General features: G+C 37.6%; 1 protein-coding gene across 2 annotated transcripts in view; it reads right to left on the minus strand.

Annotated features, from left to right (window-relative positions):
* The window catches only part of LOC120538999, a 33,733-nt gene extending 7,834 nt beyond the window's left edge, over positions 1-25,899 (minus strand). The window contains exons 1-4 of one of the 2 annotated variants that reach the window (XM_039768663.1): positions 25,492-25,897; positions 10,312-10,548; positions 6,086-6,316; positions 1,166-1,441 (exon numbers count right to left, since the gene is read on the minus strand). In XM_039768663.1, the coding sequence (XP_039624597.1) occupies positions 1,166-1,441; positions 6,086-6,316; positions 10,312-10,548; positions 25,492-25,567 (820 nt within the window). In that variant the 5' untranslated portion in view covers positions 25,568-25,897. Of the gene's footprint in view, positions 1-1,165; positions 1,442-6,085; positions 6,317-10,311; positions 10,549-25,491 lie in introns of both variants that reach the window. The other variant, XM_039768664.1, reaches the window with a different exon arrangement.
* Positions 25,900-26,153: the final 254 nt, after the last annotated feature.

Raw genomic sequence — 26,153 nt, forward strand, 5'->3', positions numbered from 1 at the left:
CGAATATTTTCTTTGGAGATTTGCCACGCGGCAGCAGCACATAATACTTTGTGAGGCCAACGTGACACCACAGAGCTGTAGCAGCCAATGTCAGATGGGACAGCTCCCTGTGTACATAACACAGATGCTAGTAATAGGGTAAACATGAGTAGAAAGCACAAAACTCACATGCAGAAGGAAACTGGAAATGTTTTGGTGCATTCATGTCTGTAAGGTTATATCTTTTTGTATGGACTTTTATGTGCCCTGTATATAATAAGTAAGTCTAACCCTTTTCTGATTTTTCTCAGAGTGCTGTGCAGTTGATGCAAACAAGGAATGGCAAAGAATGAGCAAAAGCATCAGGAATAAAAAAAAAAAAAAAACTGTTGAGAGATGTAGGAAAATCTCTGCAGGGCAAGCCTTAGTGAAGTCATGCCTCCTATCTGCCAATGTCAGGAAGAAATGTTACTGTTTTCTGATATTTAATTCTGTTAATTTTATCTTAGAGAGGCATTATGGTGCAGTGGTAAGCACTACTGTACCTTTTCACATCTCAGGTCATATTTTTGGAAACAGTAATTGGTCCAACATAGTTGGCAGTCTTTTCCTTAGCTGTCAGGAATGCTTAAAAGATCAATGTACCATTATAATCAATTAAAAACTACTTCATGTCCCTGCTTGCTCATTGACTTCATTGGACTCCGCTGACAAGTTCCTGAACATTGTGATTCTATCCAGTTTTTTAATGAAGGACCAAAACTACCTTACAGGTGTCAAAATTGTACTTCTTCTGAAGCACACCCAGAAGATCTCTAGAATGTAAATAAAAGTTCAAACTCTCCACCATCAAATCCGCTTTATCGATTTTTGGTTTAGGGGTTTTCAACACTTGACACAAGATGAGAACCAACCCTGGAAAGATCAAAAGTCCTTCACAGGGCACACATGTACTTACACTCATAGTGCTAGCTAAAATTCATATTTTTGGAATAAAGGAGGAAAACTAGGATACCTGGGAAAAGCTTCACACAGATATGGGGCATGTGGGCAAACTCAATACAGATAGGAAACAGGTCTGATTTGTGCCACTCATAGAAACCCATATGGAAGGAAAATACTGCATGTTCTGTTCAGATTCTCCAAGACTTAAGGTTAAAACATGAAATAATAGTAAACTAATTACCAATAATGACAATCAAATCCAGTCTCTTTCCATTACACTGGTATACCCCTGCATCACTTGTCTTTATTCTTTCAATGAACAAAGAGGAATTTTGTAGTAAGTGGAATCGGTTTTCTTTGTCCTCCATCACTTTGGTAATGCTGCCATCTCTTTGTTTGATTACAATATTCTGTAAATTTTCCGATTCCACACCCATTCTATTCCATGTGATCGTTTCAGAGTCTTTACAAGGCAGTGTTACTGATTGTCCCACTGAAGTGTGGAATCTGCTTTCATCTGCAAAGCAAAAGAAGAATTCAATTAATAATACAGCAGAGAATCTTTTTACTTTTTATTCCAGTCCTGTTTCACTTGACTGCTTTGTACATAATTTGACATTTTTTTTAATTTGTAATTAGGTTTAAAATCCAGGAAACCCTCAGAGAAATTTAGGTCTTGTTGTTATGGTGAAAGATCTGATCTCCAAAGTGTTTCTTGCAAACAACAACAACATTTATTTCTATAGCACATTTTCATACAAATGATGTAGCTCAAAGTGCTTTACATGATAAAGAAAGAGAAAAAAGACAAAATAAATAATTAAAATCAGGGAACTCTAATTAACATTGAATAAAAGTACGGTCTGATGGCCAGGGAGGACAGTAAACCATCCATTCCTCAAGGTTCTGTTCTAGTTCCCTTTGAAATCTACATGAACTTTCTGGGTCAGAAGACTAGCTGACACAACCTGTTTTTCTACCTTAGACTTGGATAACTGAACTGCCACTGTGATTTTTCTGCCAGAGTTTCATCCCAGGATTTAATTATTTTTTTAAATTTTGTTCATTTTACTTTTTAGCGGTGCATTATTTTGATATATTTGTTAATGAAATTTTTTGTTAATTTCTTCCTTTGGAGGGGTTTGTTTTTCATTAATTATTTTTCTCTTTTTCATTTATATCAATACTAGCTTGTATTATATGGCTCCCATTTATTCAGTTCTCTTTGATTTTGTTGACATTGTAAGCTCTCATTTCTGATTTCTGGCTTTTGGACTTTTTACTTTATTTTTGTTTTTTGATTCTGGATTGGATATTGCCCTTTTGAGGCTACATTTTTGTATATCTTATGTTTGGATTTTTGAATATTGGTCAATAATGCTCCTAGAACAGGCTTTAGTGGTACCCTGCTGGTAACAGTGGCTGTTTGAGACGATGAAGCACCAAAGCTGACACTAAAGATTCTGCTCTTAAGGTAGTCTGCAAACCACTCAGGAGCAGTACCCCCAAATTCCAACACAATATTCGACTCCCTCAATAAGAATGTCATGTTCAACCTTGTCAAAAGTAGCACTTATATCCAGAAGAATTAACGTAGCAAAGCTCCTAGAATCAACTGCTTGGAGCAGATCATTTGCCATTCTCAATTTTGGCCACTTTCAAACTGCAGGCCTCAGGCCCGCTTTAGAGTCTTTTAGGCCTGTTTCTACAGTTTATTATTAGTTGTATGGCCTGTTGTTTGGAATTAAAGCCCTTTATAAGTTTTGTGAGACCTGGAAACACAACAGTTTCTCTCTATAATTTAATGTAATTAATATCAACATAAATTTTACAAACAAATATCAAAAAATGGAATTGCTTCTTGAATCCAAACTCAAGTAAAGAAGTCTGATTATTCCTTCTTATGTATCATGAATGTGTTCACTTCTACAGTTTACTTTTATGACCAATGTTTAATTTATCTTTGATAGGGCAGATATACCTAACTGAGTGATCCTGTGCAAACATCACTGAACTCACTTGGTATCCACTTATAATAGTATGTAAGTAATGTGAAAACAAGGATAACAAGAGTGATTTCTCAGTATCTCCAATACCCAAAATAGACCAAACTGACCAACCTAACAAAATATGTACATGGGAGAGGTAGAAAACTAAAGAACACAAATTCCCAAGTAAACCAAGATAAAACAATAAATCTGTTGTCTCCTGGGACCTTTCTACACAGGGCTGACCTCCTTTCTGGTTAGTGGAGTGGCTCATTCACTTGCCCAATGAACAAAGTACCACATACTGTCAACACAAAAGATGTCTCCTCTTTTCCTGCCTTTCTATCACCAGTCAAATGTTTGTCCTGACTCCATACTACATGTGTCAGTAATGCATAGGCAGCTTTATATCCCATTCTTGGGCTACTTCTGGAGAAATCCCCGGAACTTGTTTCAGGCTCAGGGACATCCTTAGTCTGCACCTCTGAGCCCTGCTGCTTGCTTAAAGTGGCAAGGCTCCCACAGTGACTCTGACCTCAACTGTTCTTCTGTATCATATTGGAATTCTATGTAGCCAAGTGGCCTCTTTAGGTGGCATTCCATTCCCAGGCCTTTAACCATCCTAACCATCTCTGACAGTCATACCTAGTCAAAAAACACCTGTTTCTTGTGCCAGCACCCCACATATATGTGGGGGCACATGGTCCCTACCAGCTGTTTAGTTATTCTGCTTTTCTGTGATTCTTCATTTCCTCATTGTCTTCTTCTTCTCAGGCACTTTTTTAGCAGCACAGAACCTCATCATAGCAAACAATTACTGTGTGTTATGGCAGTTGTAATAATGATAATATTTATTTATTTATTTATATAGAGCTTTTCTCACTACTCAAAGCACTTTTCATAATTAGTGGGGAGCCATTTCAACCACCACTAATGTGTAGCATCAACGTGGATGATGCGACAGCCTCCATTTTTGAGCCAGTAAGCCCACCACACATAAGCTTTTAGGTGGTGCATTTCTAAGAGAGAGAGAGATAGCCAATCAGAAACAAGGGATGATTAGGGAGCCAGAATGGCTAGGCCAAGGAGGTTAATTTATCCTGGACATTAGGATTCATCCTACTCTTTACGAAGGATTCCCAGGGATCTTTTATGACCACAGAGAGTCAGGACCTCAGTTTTACATCTCATCTGAAGGACATTCTATACTTTTAAGTCTTCTAAAGATGATGTTCACTCTAAAAAGGTACACATAAAAATAAACATGCTTTGTTGGTTTTGTTTATTAATTGTTCCACAGACTATCACAATAAAACTTTCATTTTTTTTCCGGCTGCATTAAATTCAGCTTGAACTTTAATTGGCTTTCAAATTAACTACTTTTTTAACTTATTTTATTTATCAGTGATACATATTTGTTATAATATTTATTTATAACAATAACATTTCCAAAACCATTTAATCTAATTCAAGGCCATGGAGGGCTGGAGCCAATCCTTGCAGGATTACGTACAAGAGGGGACGCAGTTCTGGACAAAGAGCCATCCAATTGCAGGGGCTACTCACACATTGGCTCTGACACTCATACTCACAGAGGTTCAATCCACATCTTCCAATTGACCTTAAGGGCAATTTGGTACATGAGAGTAACATAAATTTTTAACACATGCAACAATTATGTACAGATTTTGAAACCAAGAAACCTGATCTTTGAGGCTACCATGTTAACCACAGTACCAGTGCCCCTAGGGTTGCCCCTATTTAGATTAACAGTACTTGATATCCATGCATCCATTTTCCAAACCCACTTATCCTGAGTAGGGTCACAGGGAAGTTGGAGCCTATCCCAGCAAGCATTGGGTGCAAGGCATGAACATCGCTGGATAGGGCCATCAATCCATCACAGGGTGAACACCACTCACACAGGCCATTTTAGCAATGTCAAGTTACATAACTTGCATGTCCTTGGACCGTGGAAGGAACTACTGTTAAATATTGTTTCTGTCTATTGAAGACTTTGTATCTTGACTCCTGAGATGTGCCAACTTTCCATTCACAGATCTCTTTTCAGATCTCACATGTAACAAGGTGAATCACCATTTGCTGCTGTCAGAAGATCTGATGTGACCTTTAATGACTCACTCACCTTCAATCAAAACAATTCTTCTTTCACCCAGACTAGTCAACATCTTCTCATCATTGAAGGTGTTCAAATCTTAGTACGTAAGATATTATACTCCTTGTTCAGGATGTTGTTTTCTACAAACTTGGATATTGTAGTTTCCTTCCTTCCTTCAGGTATCCCATTCCTTCAACTAATACATTACCAAGTAGACTGGCAAAGAGTAGGACATCTCAGGGAATAGAATGGATGAACTTGCTGGGCTGAATGGCCTATTCTCTTCACAATTGTTCTAATGCTCTAATGTTCATCTAAGACAATGTTGCCTAAGTGGTGTATTGTATCCTTTGGTACATCCATGCTACCTTTCTGTTCATTTTGTTTTACTTTCTATTGCTGCTTGAATCCAATATAATCATCTTGACTTTCAGGTCTTGCAATTGCTTAGCTTTTCATTACTTCCATTCTGATGTTTTTCCATATGTCACTGTAAGAGTTTTGTGCTTTGCTGTCTCTTATCTGTCCCTTCTATCCATGAATGCTAAAAGGGTACACTTCCCACAAAACTGCTCCCAGTCTGCTACCTGTACAATTCTCTCTTGGAGGAGCCCATCTCTTGTTCTAAGTGTTCTGCACTCTGGCATGAATATCTACAGGTTATTTTGACTATCAACCTGTGCTTATGTTATATCGTTAGTTTATTTAAAAATACAATAGAATTAAGTTTCTTTACTCTAGCTGGAATTGCATTTGCTATTGCTGGTCTCAATTGTACTTTCTTGCTTATTACTCAACACATTTTATGCATATTGGGTTTTGAAAGTCACTTTGGATTAAAGGGACATACTAAGCAAATACATCATTATTTAAATAACAGCCAGTATCCAAAGTAGTCTTCCTAGATATTGTTTACTATATGTCTATTTGTAATTATATACCCACATGAAATTAAATGTTTCTGTTTATGTTGAATAATTGATTGATACACACAGTTCTGTTATCTGCCTACTCTTTGTAGCTGCCAAAACTTGTTAGCTACTGTATAACTCACCTGAAAAAAGTAGTGAAGTTGTTGCTTTTATCATATTGTTCACTTGTACTTTGCATATACAATCTTGTCCCATCAAAGTAATGACTCGTAATGAAGTATTATGTGACTCCCTTTCCTGATCCTTTGTGATCATCTTTAATGTATAAGGTTCACAGCTATGACCATGGCACTTTAATTCACAGGTGATTGATACTCTGTCTCCAGGTTTAGAATCTTTTGGAATGGTGGTTACTGTAGGGAAAATAAAAGATAAAGTCAAAGATTATATTGTAAGACGTGGTTGTATTTGAGCCATGTTAAAGCCACAATAGGAACCTTACAAAGATTTGCCACAAGGGTTATATCCACAAATAAGTGGTAGTTTTATCCCTCGTGTTCAGAGTAAAAACTAATGTTTGCAGTTTTCAGCTGAGTTTAGAAAGATCAACACCTATGCTTTTGATCCTTATCCAAAGCGTGCTAAGGTACTTAAGCACTTTAGATCTATGTAACACTGCTGACTTGGCCTCAAACCAGTCATGGCTCTTTGAGATCTTTTTCCCAAAGGTAAGCAAGGCTGTGTGATATATGCTATACCTCAGAATTTCCCAATTCTGGGTGGCAGAGTCTCCAGGCTGCAAGGCATCAAATTCTTTCTCGTAAGCCTCTGCAAATTGCTCCACAAGGTCAGGCTGAGACATCTCATTGATATCGATGTGAGGGTTACCCTGTTTTCTAGTACAGTTGAACATCTTCGGTTGCAGCCTGATCTTGCTACACCCTTAAGAATGGTCTGTGTCACAGTCTGCGGTGTGGTAAGAGCATGTGTAGAGAACTTCCTTAAATGCGGTGTACCTGAACAGGATAAGATCCAGTTGATACCAGTGCTTTTAGCATGGCTGTCTCCAGGAGAACTTGTGTTGAGGCTTGGTCTGAAAGTAGGAATTGGTAATGCACAGGTCGGTATGGTAGGTGCACAACTGAAGCAGTCGCTGTCCATCCTCATTCATTTTGCCCAGAGCAAACTGGCCTAGACAGGAAGGCCATGAATCTTGGTCTGCTCCCACTCTTGCATTGAAATCACCCAGGAGAATGAGTTGCCCTTTATTGGGCATATTCCTGATGATGGATGTAAAGTTCTCACAGAACTTGTCTTTTGCATTTGGCGTGGAGGACAGTGTTGGGTTATATTAACTAACAAGATTAATGGGGCCTTTGGTGGTGTTGTCACAGAGAGTTAGGAGTCACTCTGAGACATTGCTGCCAAGCTCCACCATACTGAGCAGGCTGTTGCACACTGTGAAGCCTACTCCGTGATTTCTGGGCTCATCAGAGTCTTTCCCCTGCCAGTAGAAGGTGAAGTCTTTCTCCTTCAGTGTGTCCGAATCTGCCAATTGTGTTTCCTGTGTCTCTTGACCTCGATGTTTATGACAGCTGTTGTCCTACTGTTGCTGATGTCTTGAAGGTTCCCAAGAAGGTTGTCATTGTCCGGACATTCCAACTTCCCAGTTTTAGAGTTGGGCTCTTTCTTTGAGGTCTTTTGTTGCTTGGTGCAATAGTTATAGTCTGCAGTGTTTGAATAGTTCCTAATCTCCATGCACCCAATGAAGATAGTAAACTTAGCGGGACAGCACATTACTGGCTGGGGGTTGCCTAGTTTGAGTTGAGCGATAACTGTCCATTCAGATCTGAGAATCTCTCCAACCGTCGGGTGCAACCCATGGTGCTGTGCTCTACACCAGTCAAGCAGCAGCTTATAACCAGTTGCTCCCCATGTTGTATCGACGCTGTGTGTGAAACTGAAGTGTCCTCTCCAGGTTGCAGGTGTAAGTTTTAGTAATTGAATAGTCAGATGTAAGCCTGGGCAGCATAGTATGGAGGGCAAGCTGTTGCCCATACAGCATGCCCCCATGTCACTGATGGATCCACAGGAACAGCACTGCTGTCACAGTTTGGCACCAGCAGCATCACAGGAGTTAGAAGAACGAGGTTATAGAAAGCAACAAGCTGCCTTAGGGACTCCGACTTCAGCTTTGTCCTCGAGGTTTACTCCTAAAGCCTTGTCTATGACTAGATATAGCCGCAAAGCAGCATAGGTTTTGAATCAGAGGTTGCCTTCTCCTAGATGGGCTGCCTTAACGGGCTAACAAGCCCCATCTGCCCGTACACATGCATTTGCAGTTGCCACTTTCCCACTGTCCAAGCTTATATCCACTAGTTTGTTAAAAGAATGATATACACACATAGAAAAGAAATATTATTGGGAAATGTTACCTTTAAAATTAACTTAGTTACATTACTCATTACTTACAAAAAAAGTAACTAAATACAGTATGTTAAAAAGTTACTTGTTATAAATATAATGCACTGCAAACTGTTCTTTTCCTAATTTTTTCTTCTAATAGAGATATGAAACCCATATTTGTAATCAAAAATCTATTTCCTTGAACAAAGAGAAAAAAGAATATTGCAACATTCATTACTACTGCATTCCAGATAAAGTAAGATGATAATATAAAGCAGGGCAGACAGAAAGAAATATTAAATGAATATTTAAATATGTACAATTGTTATGGATCATACAGGTTAGCTTGACAGGTTTATTTATTTAGATTTTTTCAAATTGCACATTATCATAAAATGTATCATTTATGAATTATAAAATATATCTAACTTTCTTAACATTGAGCCCAAATGTATGGAAATATTAACTTGATCAATTTGCACTGATTATTGCCTATTTTTACTGGTCCCAGTATAATATACACTAATGAAGGCTATAATGTAGGCTATAGTAAGTATCAAATAATTAATTAAGCAATGACAACATACCATGAGTGTTTTGGGGAAAGTCTGAGCTATAAGAAATTGAGCAATTCTATTCTGTGTCATCTGATGTTTAGCTGCTCAGACATATGGAGCACCTGCACCGTTCTGTTTCAGGTCACTGATTCTGTCTCCTGGTTAGACCAAGAGCCAGTGACACAGCGTCTGCTATTCATAGACTTGGATTTATTTGGCATTGCTTCATTAACATAGTATGAAGTGCTGTCAAATTAACTAGATTAAAATAACGCATTTAGGAATTGCAGGAAAAAATGTATCCACTGCAATTTTTAATGTGTTAATAACACATATTAGTAGCAATTAATTGGCAGCTCTACTAAAAATACATAACTGGGACATGTGCTAGGTGAGTCCAAGACGCAGTCAATGAGTCTGATCATGCTTTTTGACGTAATTTATTCATCAACTTCATACCGTATTTCTGCATTAAAAAATTGCATGTGAAGAATGAATCTATTGAGTACTGGTACCATTAGAATAAACCGGTGTGCTGATGTTCATTATTGATTATTTATATATCGTCAATATAACATACAACTGCAGGTTTTAAATTGCATGACAATAATGCACATTTCCTAATTATGCAGTTGGGTTTTATGTGTAAGGGCTTATTTTTGTAGTAAAAATAATGCTAATACTGATGGATTCAGTGAGAGAAATTTCTATCACAATTTTACAATTCCTTTTGCAAATACAGTATTTCTAAAATTAAAAACTGTGGGATAAGTACCAGAGCTTTCGGTTTGTTTTACTATTAGTACATCCACATAAAGCATGTTATTAGTGTTACATGTTTTGAGTTTACTGTTGTTATGAGTTCAGAGGTTGCCACTTTACATCTACCACCAGGTGTGACGTCAGCAGTGGGAAGCCGGGCACAGCCCTCCTCGTTGTCCTGTTTCACTTCTAGGGACGGCTAGTTGTTAATAAATCTTTTTTGTATTGTATTGATTCTGTATGAACTGTAAAATGATGAAATTGCAGAAATTTGAACTTTAATACAAGATGCTGTTAGCCTTTCATCAAAATGATGCTTGAGATACAATAAAATGTGAGATGGTTTTGATTAGTAAATGTGCAAATACTTTGACTAGCCTTTTCCATTTTATAGTCTAGCATTACTCTATGCAAATATACCTAGGGACAAAAATAACACTGACTGTAGAAAGGTTATTCTCCTATGGCTTATTCTCAAAATATTTCAGTTAATAATAACTATTAGTTAATATAGGGTTCTTCTTGTATTTGTTTTTTATTTTTTAAGTGAAACTTTAAAATCATTCTATTCATAATTGCATGGTTCCTAGAAAACTGCAAATAATTGTTTTCAAAACATTGTTTCAAAATATAGATCAATGAAAACTTTTTTTCAAAAGACGATAATAAATTTAATACTTCACCAGTTAAGACAAGTAGGCTAACATCGAAGATTTCATTGCATCGGTAAATCCCAGCATCATCTGCTTGTACATCTCGTATCATCAAGGCAGAGTCAGATCGCACAGTGATTCTCTCGTTTGTTTTCTTGCTGTAAATCTCCCCTGATGTCATTTTCTTCCATGTAGCACTTTGAGGAGTAGTATTTCCACAAAGCAGATGCACTGTTTTTCCTTCTGCTGTGTAATATCGGGATTGATCTGTAGAAAGTTAAAAGCAGCAGTTTCTTAATACAGGGAGCATATGCTTGATGTACAGTATGTGCATTTTAAACATTAACCCTTGGCACTATTGAAGACTAAAACATTTTGTTACAGGAAATAACATCTACTAAACATTTATAAGAAAGGCAAGCAAAATTACTTGCTTTCCTAAATCTATTCCTACAGTGAAACAGATTTACTTCATTGTAAACAGGTTTTCAGCATTTATCAGCCCTAAAGGAAGTCAGTAATAGGTTTGACTCTGACTCTAAAAGGTTAGTTATCAAATCTCAGAGCCAAACATTTGAAAAAGTCATTTTATTTAATAGAAAGAAACAAAATTCAATTATGGGCAGTTATACGTTGTGTTGTCACGATGAAAGTCCAAACACAGAATCAAAATTCAATGCGAAATTGACGAAAATTTTATTAAATAATCTGGGCCGGTTCTAGACAGGCAGACAGAAATGTGAAGGGGGCACATGGTGACGACGGAGGCGGGAAAAGGGTGGGGGTGCTCTGGATAACTGTTTTTGTCATGAAATTGGATTGCACTTTGTCAGGGCTCTACCCTAAGACCTGTCCAACTTGGGTGTCCCACCTGAAGGCTAAGCTACTGCTGGTGTAGCTCTTAGGGTCACTGAGGCATGCAAACCCCCTGACCACGATAAGGTGGCAATCCCTCAGGAGGAAAACTGAAAAATAAAACAACAAAAAATAAAATAAAATATTCCTCATCAAATTATAACAACTAAAAACATGACATTTACCTTAATTGGATGGCTTATATCAAATATATTAGAACCCAACAATAACACTTCTCACTATTGCCAATACTAACAAAACTAATAGGGTAGGCCAAGTTATAAAAAAAAAAATCAATTCACCAAGTCTTGAAAAATAAAAAAATAAAATAAAGATTAAAATAAAACATCCATCCAGATCTTTACAACCAACGACATAAAATGTATCTTAATTGGATGGCCTAATTCTCAAATAAATTTGCAAAATAAAGTAAGAATAAAATAAGACCTCTCAATATAGCCAATATTTACAAAACTAAAAAGGGTTGGCATAGTAATTTAAAAAAAAAACAATTCACCGTGTCTTTTCCTACAATTCTCAAACTAATTTGTAGAACACAACAGATTTAGAACAGAACATTTTAACTTTTTTCTTCTTTTTTGTCTTGTTTTAAGCTTGTTTGTTTTGTAAGCAACTGAACTCTCTATTTGCAACTGAACAGCTCCGCTCTCCTTTCTCCTCAATCCACTCTACAACAACAGTCTCCTGTTACCCTTTGCAAAAAACACTTATAAATTCATCCATATCCAAGTTATTTGTTATGGACCTCTCATGGGCCAAGATCACCAAATTCCTCTTCCTTTTATGTGACATGGTGTGACGATAGGGGTGAGGACCCGTGACAAAGTGGAGAAGGAACTCTCACACGATGCTGAAGACACACCAATTACCAGGGCTGTTACATACAATTTATGCAACTCAGGAAAGGCTTCCTTGTACTCCTGCAGGAGTTTACACACAGTGGACAGGTCTGTTTCCTTTGAACATTTTTTGAGCAGCATCTGTTTTGCCACAAGAACTTCATTTTTCAGACTTACAACATCTGCTACAGTGCCAGCCATCACAGCCAGAGGGTGCAACAGGGTGGGATCTAGAAATGCACTAGATTTGGGTGCAAGACTAGATATGGCTCTCATCAGGTTAATATTCTTGTGTGAAAATCTAGTTTCCATTTCTGAAATGGCCCTGTCAAGGATGTTGAGCAAGGATCTTTTCAGAGACTGATGGGGGGAAATGGTAGGGTCACCAGAGTGTGTATGGCCCAAAGTTGAGAGCACAACACTTTGACCCAGGTGTTTGCTCATTGTTCTCCTTCTCTTTGTTGGATGTGACTCATCCTCAGCAGGAGATGACACTCCCCAACAGTCATCCTCACGGATGTTTTTTAAGGAGTCCAGTGCTGCACTAACAACCTCAGAAGCACTGCACAGATCAACTGACTGAGACTGTAGAATAGCATTTGCTGGTTTCAAGACACCAAGCACCCGCACTAGGAACTTTCCAATCTCAAAGAAGTGATGCCTCTTAATTTGGCATAGCAGGCCTCATGCCTTGGTGCACAGGTCAACTGCAGCATCATCATCCTCTGTCATCTCAGATAGGATACTAAGGATTTGTTCTTGATTGTCCACAGTGCACCTTGTCACCTCACCTCATAGTGACTTGTCCATCTGATCTCAAGCAGCCTTTTTAGACAAGGTGCATCATGTTTATTGAGCACATAGTGGTGGTGAAAAAAGTTGTAGAGTGAACTAGATAGGCTAAAAAATCTTTTGCACACAGCTCACTCTGCATGGCATGCACAACCACTAAGTGCAGTTTGTGGTTGTAGCAGTGGATGTATGGGACATATCTGTCAAGCTTCTTTTGGAGCAGAGCTTGTACACCACCTCTAACCCCACTCATCACAGAAGCCCCATCATAACACTGGCTAAGTATACTGTCAGCACTGTAGCCAGCAACAGAAAGGTGTAACAGTATCTCAGAGGTGATGTACTCTGCATCAAGTTGTTGCAAGTCGAGCAACCCAATAAGATGCTCCTCTGGCATGGAATTTCTGACAAACCGTATTATCACAGACACATTTTCCACATTGCACCTATCCCTGGTCCCATCACTTTTGAGGCAAAACCCTGCAGAATCAGCACTTTCATATTTTTTCCTGACCTCTCCAAGCACCATGTCAGCCAGTGTTTGGATATTTTCATTTTGGATATCCTTACATGTGTATTTTGCATTTTATGGGACACCCTTAGCAATGCTTGCTAGCTTCTCATCCTTCTCTAAGGTATATTCCATCAGTTTTAGAAAAATACCTGAAGCAATGTCATCATCATTACCCGCTGCATCATGTCTCAAGGTTTCTGCAGTCCCACGGAGCCCCAACTCATTTACACAGAGAAGCCTTATAGCACTACCAATACTCTTGATATAATAATGTTTTTTTTCAAGTTGTGTTTTACCAACCAACATTGAATCCACAGTCTCCCCTGTGGCCTCTCTGCTTTTATGCTCAGTCCAGATGGTTGAAGCATGCACATGGTTGTGGCTGGACACATGCCTCTGTAGCCTCTTGTCTCAATCAAGTGCTGCTTTCCAGTTGTTAAAACCAGTTAAGGTAAAAACTACACCCCTATCATTAACTGTGCTGCCATATTTCCTACATGGGAAACAGAAGCATGCATCCCGCACAACAGAGTACTCCAGCCATGGTTGTGTGAGGTTACAGGCAGAATTGAATGATCTTAATGTTGTACCACCAAATAAACATTTGGGTAACTACCCAGTATTGGCTGAGATGGTGTATTACCATTTAACTCACTGGGTAGCTGAGCGGGTTGCTTTGGGGCAGCAATTGTTGGCAGAGGTACAGGAGAAGCAGTGCCTGTTGATGCCACAGGAGTAGACATGCTAGTTGCTGTCTCTGATCATTACTACTGCTATTGGTACATGCAGGAGCAGCGTCACACTTTTTAAAAGCTTGGGAAAAAGGATGCATCTCACAGCATTAACTTTCCCTTTGAGAACTGCTGGAAGCTGGGGAGGAAAGTAATTAAGCTTTACTAAAATCGCTGTGATTTCATCAGTATATGAAACGAGAAAACTTGAGTGCAGAGTTGAAAGCTGAGGCGGGGCTTTGTGTCAGGGTCTGACAGACAGACACAGGTCCTCCAGTCGGCTCTATGCAGCAGACAGGCTCACAGTTGGTGTTTGTGGGATCGAGAAAGAAACACTTCTCTACCAGACTGAAACTGTGAGAAGAACAATGGACTAGTCCCTCATTGACTGCAAAAATAGAAATGTATTTTTTAGTTGTTGTTAATTATCTCACGAGTCACTCTGATTTTGACGACATAGATTTGCTGCTTCCTCAAAGCCTGCTGCTGTTGCGCAGCCCTGCCTACTGAGAAACCTGACACTGGGTCATTTGCATACTAACAGTGATTGGATGTTTAGCTGGGGGGAGGGTGAGTGGGGGATCTCTGCCCAGTGCTGTGTGAGCTGCGGACAAACAGTGCACACCGAGGAAAACAGCGAACAAGAGGTGAAACCTATCATCTTATTTGTGCATTTTTCAGTGGATTTTTCAGCTACTGTAGTAAATCTTGTCCATATTCAGTTTGTGGGTTATCTATTATTTTCTTTCCCAACTTCTAAAAGTTTGATTTAAGGGGGCAGGACGCTTGTTTAAGGGGGCATTGCCCCCCCTTGCCCCAGCATAGAGCTGGCCCCTTAAATAATTGTTTTTACTGAATTTTTGCAGTAAAAGTGTAAGTTAAAAGTATTTGTGTGTAAACTTCAAAGGCTAACAGAACGAAAGTGTATTACACAATGAATAACTCTAACACAACATGAAACATAATTTACTTTCAAATTATTATGTTTAACTCTTTTTTAATTGGATGAATTACTCACTGTGATGTAAAATAGTTATATTATGCATATGTAACAATTCCCATGAAAAAAAAATCTTTTTAAATTATACAACCTCATCCCCATATGCGAGCGACAGAACCGCAAAGAGGCTAACACGTAGCACAGGCAGGGGTTTGGCAAGCAAAACAAGCAGGGGGAAAAGCCCCCTAGTATTTTCATAAATAAGTAAGGTTAAGGTTGAGTTAGGGACAGTTTATAAAGATGTATTGTTTATAACTTGGTGTACTTTAAGAGCAGCAACCAAAACTAGTCCACTGACATTTATCTACTACAGTATATAATAAAACACTAAGGTCTGTGTGTCCAGTCCCTCTGAGCAGTCTACTTGGTCAGTTTGGCTTTTTGTGATGCAATCGAAAGAGGAAATGTGAGTATGACATGTACAAGGAGGAGTAAAATTGAAAGACGCCTGGTCAGAATGTCACTTGTAAAAGACATCAAACATAAAAACAGATGGGAGGTGAGAAAGGCAACTTGAAAATAATGACAAGAGTCAGGCTTTATGAGAATGCGCTCAGGAAACAGAATGCTGGTGAATAGACATCAGTAAAGGAGTAAGACATATGCTGACAGAGTCACCTTCAAAGGCTGAAAGTGTAAAACAGAAAGGAGGTGAGAAAGGAGCCTCCAAAATGAGAGTATGAGAAGCAGGCTTTATGGGAATGAGCTTGAGAGAGGGAGCACTGGAGAAGACCTTTTGAGACACACATGAATACTGTACAGGGGAAAGTTGCCGAAGGTGGACATAGGGCAAGAAATAGCAAATTTTTTAATTATGCCACTACCTGTCTTTGACAGATGCCATGGCTAATAGTGTCAACTTTGTGATAATGCATTAATTAATCAATAATGGATCTCCTTTAAGAACTCAGTGTAAAGGCACAGTACACTTTTATTAACTTCACATTGACACAAGAGCTGAGAAAGACTACATATTTAGCCATGACTGGGTGAATTTCTAAACATATACTGCATGTGGCTTAGAAATGTGGGATGCATGCAAGTGTTTTACTTTAGACTAGATTATCAATAAAGACAGCAGTTCAGCCATCCTCAATCTAAAATGACATCAAGGTGATCAAAATAGTAAAAGCAAGAAAGGCATATTTACAACAATACATACAATAGAGAAGAACAGGATAACTAAACAACAAAAGGTACAACAAGAAATTTACAGCTAAATATTAGTCTTCCCACATATATTTGGACTTCTCTACCATTAATAAACAGAATTTTGTTAACCCAAGGGGGAAATTTGTCTTTTTACAGAAGGTCTTTAAATAAATAAAGACATAAATAGGTAGAAAAGTAAGTCAATAAATACATATACACACACTTTGTTCTGAACACACACTTGAATTACTGTAAAGCAAGAAAAATTCAAAAGGAATAAAAGTTCTGACTTGGCTGTCACAGTCACAATGAGGCATTAAGGAGACATATTGCTGTTGGTATAAAGGACCCCCATACCATGTGGAATCACTTGTCTACCTGCCTATCAAAATGTACTTTTCCTCAGGATCTCCTCCTGCTCAAACTCACTTTGCCTCCCCAGTGTCTCCTCTTCTTCCCAGTCTAGTGTCTTCCTTCTACTAACTAAACTTGGCACAGACCAGTTTCACACTTCCAGGTTCAGAAACTCAATACAGTTTGCTTGTTGGGAATTGGCATATCCAGTTATATCATAACAATGTCTGAAACCAATTTGAAGAGTTTCTGTTCTGCTTTGAAACAAAACCAACCATATCTCAGTGTTTCGTGTTAATCGAGGTAGCTCTTTTGTATGTAGTCTGCATTTTACCAATAATGACTACGTTCCATCTGTACATTGTAAGCATCTCAAAATTGTCGCTGTCCCATCCTGCTTTAAGTGGAACAGCTAGGGTGATGGGAAACAAGGACAACTTTCTGTGTGTGACCAAGCAGCTAGCCATCTTGGAGATGATTGTTGTCATGTTGCTTCTGATGTGCTACTCAAAATGCAAGAGATGGAAATGGAAAAACTGTGTGACACTGATATGTTGACAGACCACGATTATGCATATCCTCCTTCATCAGTTATGCTTATGTGTTTTAATATTATGATTTTAAAAGCAATCTTTATTTAAACTCCACTTATGTGACTAACAAAGAATAAGCAATCAAGTGGTAATGTAAATCTAATACTCAGTGAATAAATATCAAAACACGATTATCTGTGACACCTGCGTCTTACCACTGTCTCCATATTCAACACGTTTGATCGTGCACAAAGAGCATGGTGATAGCTGGCAAAATAGCATTAACAAGAGAGCACTTAACTTCTCAGCTGAAAAGATAATTTTCATGAAAGTATTTGCTTCCCTTTTAATGTTGCGCTCCCCTAAGTGTGTAACATATGCCGTGGTCAATTTGGGAGAATTTTTAAGAGAACAGCTGAACAACAGTCTGGATTGCTCCATTGTGTTTACCAACCACCATTAAATAGTAAGTTCATTATTCCTGCAAGATATTGGCAGGAAGTTGGCATAGATACTTGTGAAAGTGGTCTATTAGATTGACTTGATGGGATTTCTAAGCCCACCAGTAAGTATTTCTGGAAATATACCAGTATTAACTTCCAGAGTCAAGAATGACCTTTGGAACCCCTGGGGCCATCCTACTAGCACTTCTTCTAGCAGCCCCAAGTATCCATGCCATTCTGGATACCAACATCCGATTAAAGGAAAGTTCAACTTCCAGGTCCCCTGCCCTCTATAAGGTGTAGTAGGGAGCTGGCTTCACCTTTACCATCTGTTAGAACTGGTTGTCATAATGTTCCACATTTTTAGAATTTTGGTTTAGTTTCTATGCTTTCTTTAAATTTCAGGTTATTCTTTTGTTTACCTTCTTATGGACATAGCTATCTTATTCATGGCTGAATCGCGAAGTGGGCCTATCGGGCCCAGGCCTAGGGGGGCCAAAGTTCAGCAGAGTTCTGGAAGCTAAATTCAGGTGAACTAGTAAGGATTTTGAACTCATTGAAAGATTAGCTTTTCAGTAAGACAGTTGCCTTAGCATGCAGGGCAACATATTTATTAGTTATAATTCTATATTTCTTCTGTACTGGAGTTTTCTACTGATTTTAGACCTGCTGGTATATGTTGGCCTATATTGGTTGATTCAGTTAGGATATAAAACAGAAACAAAATTAATGGCTATATTATTTTTCCTGCAGTGGGCTGGTGCCCTGCCCAGGGTTTGTTCCCTGCCTTGCGCCCTGTGCTGGCTGGGACTGGCTCCAGCAGACCCCAGTGTCACCGTGTAGTTAGGATATAACAGGTTGGATACTGGATGGGTGGATATTATTTTTCTTTTTAAATAACATTTATTAATTACTCAGAAATTTACAAACTTTACATAAACATACACACAAAGGAAAGCCAATACAAATGGAAATTTCAGAAAAATCAGATAAAATCGATAATCCCCATCAACCACATCTAGAGGTAACAAATTTAAGTAACCGAGTTAAACTTTTTATATAATTGAAAAGTGGAGTTTGCATGTTCTCCCCGTGTCTGCGTGGGTTTCCTCCGGGTGCTCTGGTTTCCTCCCACAGTCCAAAGACATGCAGGTTAGGTGCCTTGGTGATCCTAAATTGTCCCTAGTGCGTGCTTGGTGTGTGTGTGTGTGTGTGTGTGTGCCCTGCGGTAGGCTGGTGCCCTGCGCGGGGATTTGTTCCTGCCTTGCGCCCTGTGCTGGCTGGGATTGGCTCCAGCAGACCCCCGTGACTCTGTGTTAGGATATAGCGGGTTGGAAAAATGACTGACTGACTTTGCTTCTGCATTTTTCAAACTTTTTATAGGCTTTAAATAATATTTGAAATCCACCCCAAAGACGATGAAAGAAGGAATATTCTTCAACCATTTTGATTTACTGTTGTGAGTACGATGGGGGATGGACTGATGTCCCGACCCAGATTGATGATGGTTACTTGCCCGGGACAGAGACCATAATGGAAGGACAGCGATAGATTGACGTCACGACCATTATGGGTGTTAGTTCCTTACCAGGATGGGACATCTGCTCTGAAGAACAGAAGATGTCTGCAGATCAGGATTATGTGTTCCCCAATACACATGGCGGTAGCATCCCACTAGGGAGACTGCAGGAAGAGGTCACATCAGAGTCTCTGTGCCCAGAGTGTGAGCAAGAGGCAGCTGCCATTTAATACAGTCTAGGACCTACGTAAACTAAAAGGTGAGTTTATGGATGTTTCAGGTACCCACATGAAGGTGGTATCCAGTCAGCTGTCTTGTTTGCTCTGTTGGGACCAACAGAAGGTGGTGACCCGTGAAGTGTTTCATTGCTAATTTCACTTGACTTGCTGAGTGCACCAGGTGGTGATGCCCAATTTTCCATCACATCTTTCCTGCAAGGACCACTGAGAGGTGGACACCCCGTCTCATTTGTTTTGCCAAGTTCAAGCATTGTCGTCTCATCTGCCATGCCTGATTCAAGCCTTTTCACCTTGCTATTAAAACAGGGAAATGATGCGTTCTTTCAACTCTTAAAAATGGAGAGGGAGTTATGTTATATTTCAGCCAACATTCCTTGTCTGGAAGGTGTTCATTCTGGTTTTGTTTTTGTTTTTTTGTTCATTTTTGAGTCTTTTATTTATAGTACTGTTACTTGTGTTAGCTACTTCCTTTATTTCCTATGTCTATAATATGTTGTTTGTATTTTGTGGGTGATTCCCCATGAGGTGAAGCCATGTGCCCATCTACACAAGGGACAGTCCTCAGCCCTATAAAATTGAGGGCAACCCTCAGTTCCTTTCGGTTCAATCAAATGCACTTGGGAGTAGTGAGTTTATTTGGTTTGGTGATTTTATGTGCTTATTATGAATTTACTGGATTTCTGGCCTCTGTGCTCTGTATTTTGACTGTTCTTTGAATCTGTGATTTGGACGTGTTTGCTTTGGATAGCCTTTGCCCTTTCAGGCTATTCCATTTTGCCTTTTGTTCAGAGCATTCTTATAAGAAAAAATCTTTTATTTTATAAAAATCCTGAGCTCTTAACAAGGGGAGGATCCCTGGTTTGACCATAACAAATTGTAAATGCTTCTTGACTGGTTAGCCAAAAATATACATTTACTGTTTTATATACTATATATTAGTAATATTTACTTAAGCATGTTTAGTTTACAAAATGTTAATTCTGTTACTAATGAAAAAGCTGGGCATTTAGCAAATACTATAGGTTCACTGTTTTTATAATGTATTCAGAAATGTATCCTTTGTTTAGGATATCTCATTGTTTATTTTATTTCCATTACAAATAATCCCCTAAAGACATTTGGGGGCATTATACTTATATCTTCCCCTCAACCTTGACGTGGAATTTGTAGGTTAAGAAAATCTGAATAGTCAGTTAGTAAAAGAATATATATTACTATGACATATGGAATATTTATTTAAATTAACAGTTGGAAATAATGTTATATTGTCTTACATGTAGAGTGTCAAGGAATCATAGTGTAAGACTCGGCAGAGCGTGAAACATATCTCACCCAGTGAGCTGGGTAATGGAGTCCTCTCCCATACATCAAACTAATTATTAATTTACAACATCAGCCTGCTGTTTTGTTAATCAAAATTCTTTATTAGACTACTCTGTCTATGGAAAGAAATCTAGTGGTGACATTCATTTCATTGATCTTAAGCTGCATGGTCAATAACTTGCTAGTTTCTACCACCTGCTAGTAACATTCAAACAATTTACCTTGAATTTAATGTTCAGTCAGTAACTTTGCTAAAGTTTATGGTTTCCCAAAGCTGAGGTTACTTTTGCTTCTACTTCCCCATTACCTAATTTTGGTATAATCAGTCTGTCACATTTGTTATGTGCTAAAGGAAATCTTTCTTGTGGTCAAGTCACATTATGCAGCAGTCATCAAGTTAGAAGACATTTTCACACAGACTATCATTACAGCATTCTTTTCCATAAGTTAACAAACCCATACAGGATTGTCAGAAATGGAAGTGACAGTAACATAACACAATGGGGAAAGGAGGGATATGGTCTAATAGGATTTTTGCAAGAAAAATAATTTTAAAACTTAGCATGTTTAGACAAGGGTTACACAAACATTTTGAAAAAAAAACCAGCTATATTGTCAGAATCTACCTTCATTTCATATTATTATTATTTCACAACTTTTATTTTGATAGAACTCAACAATTTCGTATTTTGGTCACATTTTGTAACTGTACTCCATGCACCGGGAAACATCATTGAATTCAATGTAGGTATGATGTGAAATGCTGTTTGCATTCATGCAACATGTTAATAAATAACATCATGACAGCCATTTTAATCAAGCAGGTGTACCACAAACGTTTCATTTTTTTAACTTCAAAAGATTAAATTCTGGGAAGAGGAAATAATCTGATGCAAAAATAAATAAAAATCATTTGACTAGTGACCGTGAATTATTATTTGGCATATGTATGATGTCTATTTTATCTGAATTGTGATTTTTGGCTTGGTTATTTTCATTATCTTGGTCACTGGTAAACTTCATCTACCAGAACTTAACAATAGATGAGTAAAATTACAACAGCAGATACCAGTATTGGAGGCAGGGGCACTGTTAGAGATTTTGGGTCCCATGAAAGGATATTGTATTGGGCCCACCACTCTAACAAAACCTACTGTACAGTGGCTGTGCCACCACAATAACCTCCAAGCCAAAATTCAGTTGAAGCTTTAATAACTTTATGTGTGCAGGCTGCTGTAACTCTAGGGCTGTAGAAAGAAGTAAAAAATAATGATTGAATATTTAAATTAAGTAATTATTCATATATATTTGAAATTAGGTTAGGTATCACATGTTTATACACTTTTTTTACACGTCGTTATTATATTAACAGTGGCAACTTCATCAACAACAAAAAACAGCATAAAAAAAACAATACTTGGGTAACTGTTATTTAAAATATAAAAGCCATATCTACACATATACAGTATGTGTGTGTGTATATGTACAGTATATATAGATATGTATGTATATATGTTTATATGTGTGTGTCTGTGTGCATATGTATATATGTAGATATGTATGTATATACTATATGTTTATATATACAGGTATACTGTATGTGTGTATGTATATATATGTGTGTGTATATATGTGTATATGTATATACAGTATGTATGGATATGTATATATATACTGTATGTTTATATGTGTGTGTGTATATATATATGACAGCAACACTCATCACTCACAACAGTGACAAAACAATTACATTGACAATCATGTTACGTTATTTTCAAAATGTTTCCTTTTCTTTTTCATTACTTCTTTAACACACTACTTCTCCGCTGCGCGGGTATTTTGCTATATATATATATATATATATATATGACAGGAACACTCATCACTCACAACAGTGACAAAACAATTACATTGACAATCATGTTACGTTATTTTCAAAATGTTTCCTTTTCTTTTTCATTACTTCTTTAACACACTACTTCTCATGTCTGGTATTTTGCTAGTATATATATATATATATATATATATATATATATATATATATATATATATATATAAATACAAATAATACATTTAAATATTAAAGTAAAATATATTAAGGCAAAAGAAAAGATATCTATAATAATACTCTCATAAGGCTAGAATGGTAATGCTATATGGTAACAGACTGTAAGACTTTAATTAGCCTAAGAGGTTTGTGGCTCTTAATTAACTCAAGAGACATCAAACATTGAGTAAAGAAAAGGTTAAGTAATGGACTGTATCTGCTCTATTTACACTTACATTAACATTAAAAAATGATCAGAAATAGAGTGGATTAATAAAAGAAAAGAATATCATTTAATTTAAAAAAATAACCCAGTTTCTCGGTAATCCAAGTATACATTTCTTTCCATGGGTTTCTAAAGATGAAACAACCAAACAAAAGACGAAAGGTTTTGAACTTCTTCTGATTGTGAATGAGAAAATGTGAAATTAATAACTACATCTGGAAACATTTAACTTATGAATAACAAGGTACATTTTATAAAGAATTTTATAATGGATTTCTTTGGCAACAGAGGTTAATTCTTAGAAATGAACAATGTTTTTTGACAATCTTTAATAATTGCCCCCACAAAAAACTAAATACTGATTTAATAAAGACTAATTAATCATGACAAATTTCAGTCAGTCAGTCATCATCCAACCCGCTATATACTAACACAGGCACATGGGGGTCTGCTGGAGCCAATCCCCTAACATACGACGCAAGGCAGGAACAAATACCAGGCAGGGTGCCAACCCACCACAAGACACACACACACCAACAATACACTTGAGACAATTTAGGATCGCCAATGCACCTAACCTGCATGTGTTTGGACTGTGGGAGGAAACTGGAGCACCCGAAGGAAACCCACACAGACACTGGGAGAACATGCAAACTCCACGCAGGGAGGACCCGGGAAGCGAACCCAGGTCTCCTTACTGCGAGGCAGCAGCGCTACCACTGTGCCACCCACATGATAAATGTGTTATTACATTTTTTTTCCAAAATATTTAGAGTGCCAACAAATATATTAAGAAGGCTTGGGGCAATTATATTATAATGCTTACGTAAATACAACAAAATAAGTTCCAGAAAAGACACAAAGAAACTATATTTTGATATAAACTGATGATTATCTAAAATATTGCCATCAATGTCAAATAAATCTAAAATAAAAATAACATTGTTACTAACCCAAGCTTCCAGAAACAGTGACTTGTTTTTATACAAAATACTTCATCTATTCTAAATAATGAATTTAATTGTTGAAAAATTATGTGAGAAACACAGTTTTGCCACCCTTAGTGCTTCAGCATAAAAATCTGACAAATGACTTGGAGGCTTCTTAAATTCAAAATCACACAGAAGGTTACCATATATCTTAAAGATTATGTCATAGAATATGGATCAAAATCAAACCATCATCTAACAAAATCTTCTTGATCCGCTTAATTTGAAATGCACTCAATAAGCTACTAAACCTTAAAGCTTAAATTCTGCAAAATGAGTTTGAGTTTTTACAGGGAAAGTATTTTTAGTTCCCTTTTAAGAATGCCAATGCTGTGCATTCGCAATAACTTTTTTGGTTTTTCATCAGTTTATATCGACTACCTGTAATTACTTCTCAGGGAACTGACGGACAGGTTAGTAATATCCCAGGTAGGCTTCATTCCATTATGCCTGCTCTGCTGGAGACCTTTAACCTACCAGCGAGGTACTACATCTAGTTTTTGTATGATATGGATGCACATACAGTACATTAGAATATTGGAACAATCCAAGCAAGAACAGGCCATTCAGCCCAACAAAGCTCACCAACTTAAGTACCAAGTTAACAATGTTAAAAAGCCATCTAGCATTAAAAACATTAGCAACACGTGTGTCGTTTTCCATTTACTGTGATACGGCACATTACTTGTGGATTACTTAATAATAAGTATATGCCTGCAAAGTGTATTCAAATTGGGTTCTGATTAGATTTTGTTTTAATCTTGTGATTGTTGGGGTAGAATGAATGGTCCCAAACCAGTTGGTCTGCACCACGTATGGAGAATGGACTAAAGTTAATAAACTAACCTTTCCCTGAGAAAAACTAAGTGGGCAACTGTTACCCTCTCATCTTTTGTTCAAGCTTTTCTTGTTTCTCTTTTCTGGAACTCGGCGTTTGGCTTCAATATTTCAATTAGGCAAAGCAAGGATGCACCTAACATTGTCTAGTTGATTTTACCACTCTGTGATTTGAGTATGTGAGAAAAGGGCCAAACAATGCCGAGACTCATTCATGTTTGATTCATGATTGTGGAAAGAAAAAAAAAAAGATGAGCTGAGACTGTGGCTTGTTTCTGTATGCTCCATGTTGATTGACAAAAGGAAGCAACACCATAATACTTTTGCAGTGAAATGGAGGTTAATTAGTATGGCTACTTAAAAATGCACTTCTATTTAAAAAAAAAAACAAAATGGGAGCAGACTCCAAAAAATTAAATCAATTTGTGGAGAGACTTTGCAAGCTGGCTAATGTTCAATGAGAAACTACCCATTCTCCCTTTTTTTGTAAAAAGACAAAATAAAAACGAGATGAATGAGTGATATGAACTAAGAAACAGAAACACTCTTCTAATTATTGAAAGCAGCACAGACATTTCCTACGGTAAAGGGGACATTCTTTATGTACTGTATAGAACGATCATTTGCAAGCGAGAAGCTTTTACATTTTATTAGTTGAAAAGCAACATTGAAGTCACAAAGCTGCTGTTAGACAGCGAGTCACATGAAAAAGCCACACCACTTTTTCTTCGCCTTTGAACTGTCCTACAGTGAAATAATAAATGTCAATGAATAAAGTAACAAAGTCTCTACTTACCGCTCAACACAGACTCGGTTCTTGTAAACAGAAAAAAAATGACCACATTGAAATGAAGATATGGTTTCTGCTGCATTGTTGCTTCACTCTTGACTGAACCCAAATGGCAGATTTTTCTTAGAGCACAACTTACTTTGAAGTTGGAAAGGTCAGCTGATCAGTAAACAGGATGTGCTACGAAATTACGAAAATAAACTGAATTTTCTGCCTACTATTTAAACATACCTGTGACATGAATATTATGAAAATGTAATTGAAATTGCAAGGACAATAATTTTTAACTGTGCATCAAGCCCAGTCCACACAATGTAAAAAAATGCAGGGAGAAAGTTGACACAATGAATGTTTTATGTTTCCTCTAAACTAACGACATGAACTGTTCTTCTGCTCCTATTACACGCTTTACTTTCCAAACAGCATGTGCCCTTGACCCCTACCTTTGTACTTCCTGCACTTCATCATTCTAAAAATGACATATGTTAAGCATTAAAACAGTAAGAGGGGGGAAGTGACAACTTAGAAAATAAAAACAGGGAAACCACAAAAGGACTTTGAGGGAGTAGCAGCAGCCTCAGACTCACTTCCTGCAGGACAGGAGACTTTTGTTTTCAACAGTTTCCTAATTAGACGGTAGCTTTTGCTGTTCATGTAACATGTTGTTA

The sequence above is a fragment of the Polypterus senegalus genome, chromosome 11, assembly GCF_016835505.1.
Source record: "Polypterus senegalus isolate Bchr_013 chromosome 11, ASM1683550v1, whole genome shotgun sequence".
NCBI classification, from domain to species: domain Eukaryota; kingdom Metazoa; phylum Chordata; class Cladistia; order Polypteriformes; family Polypteridae; genus Polypterus; species Polypterus senegalus.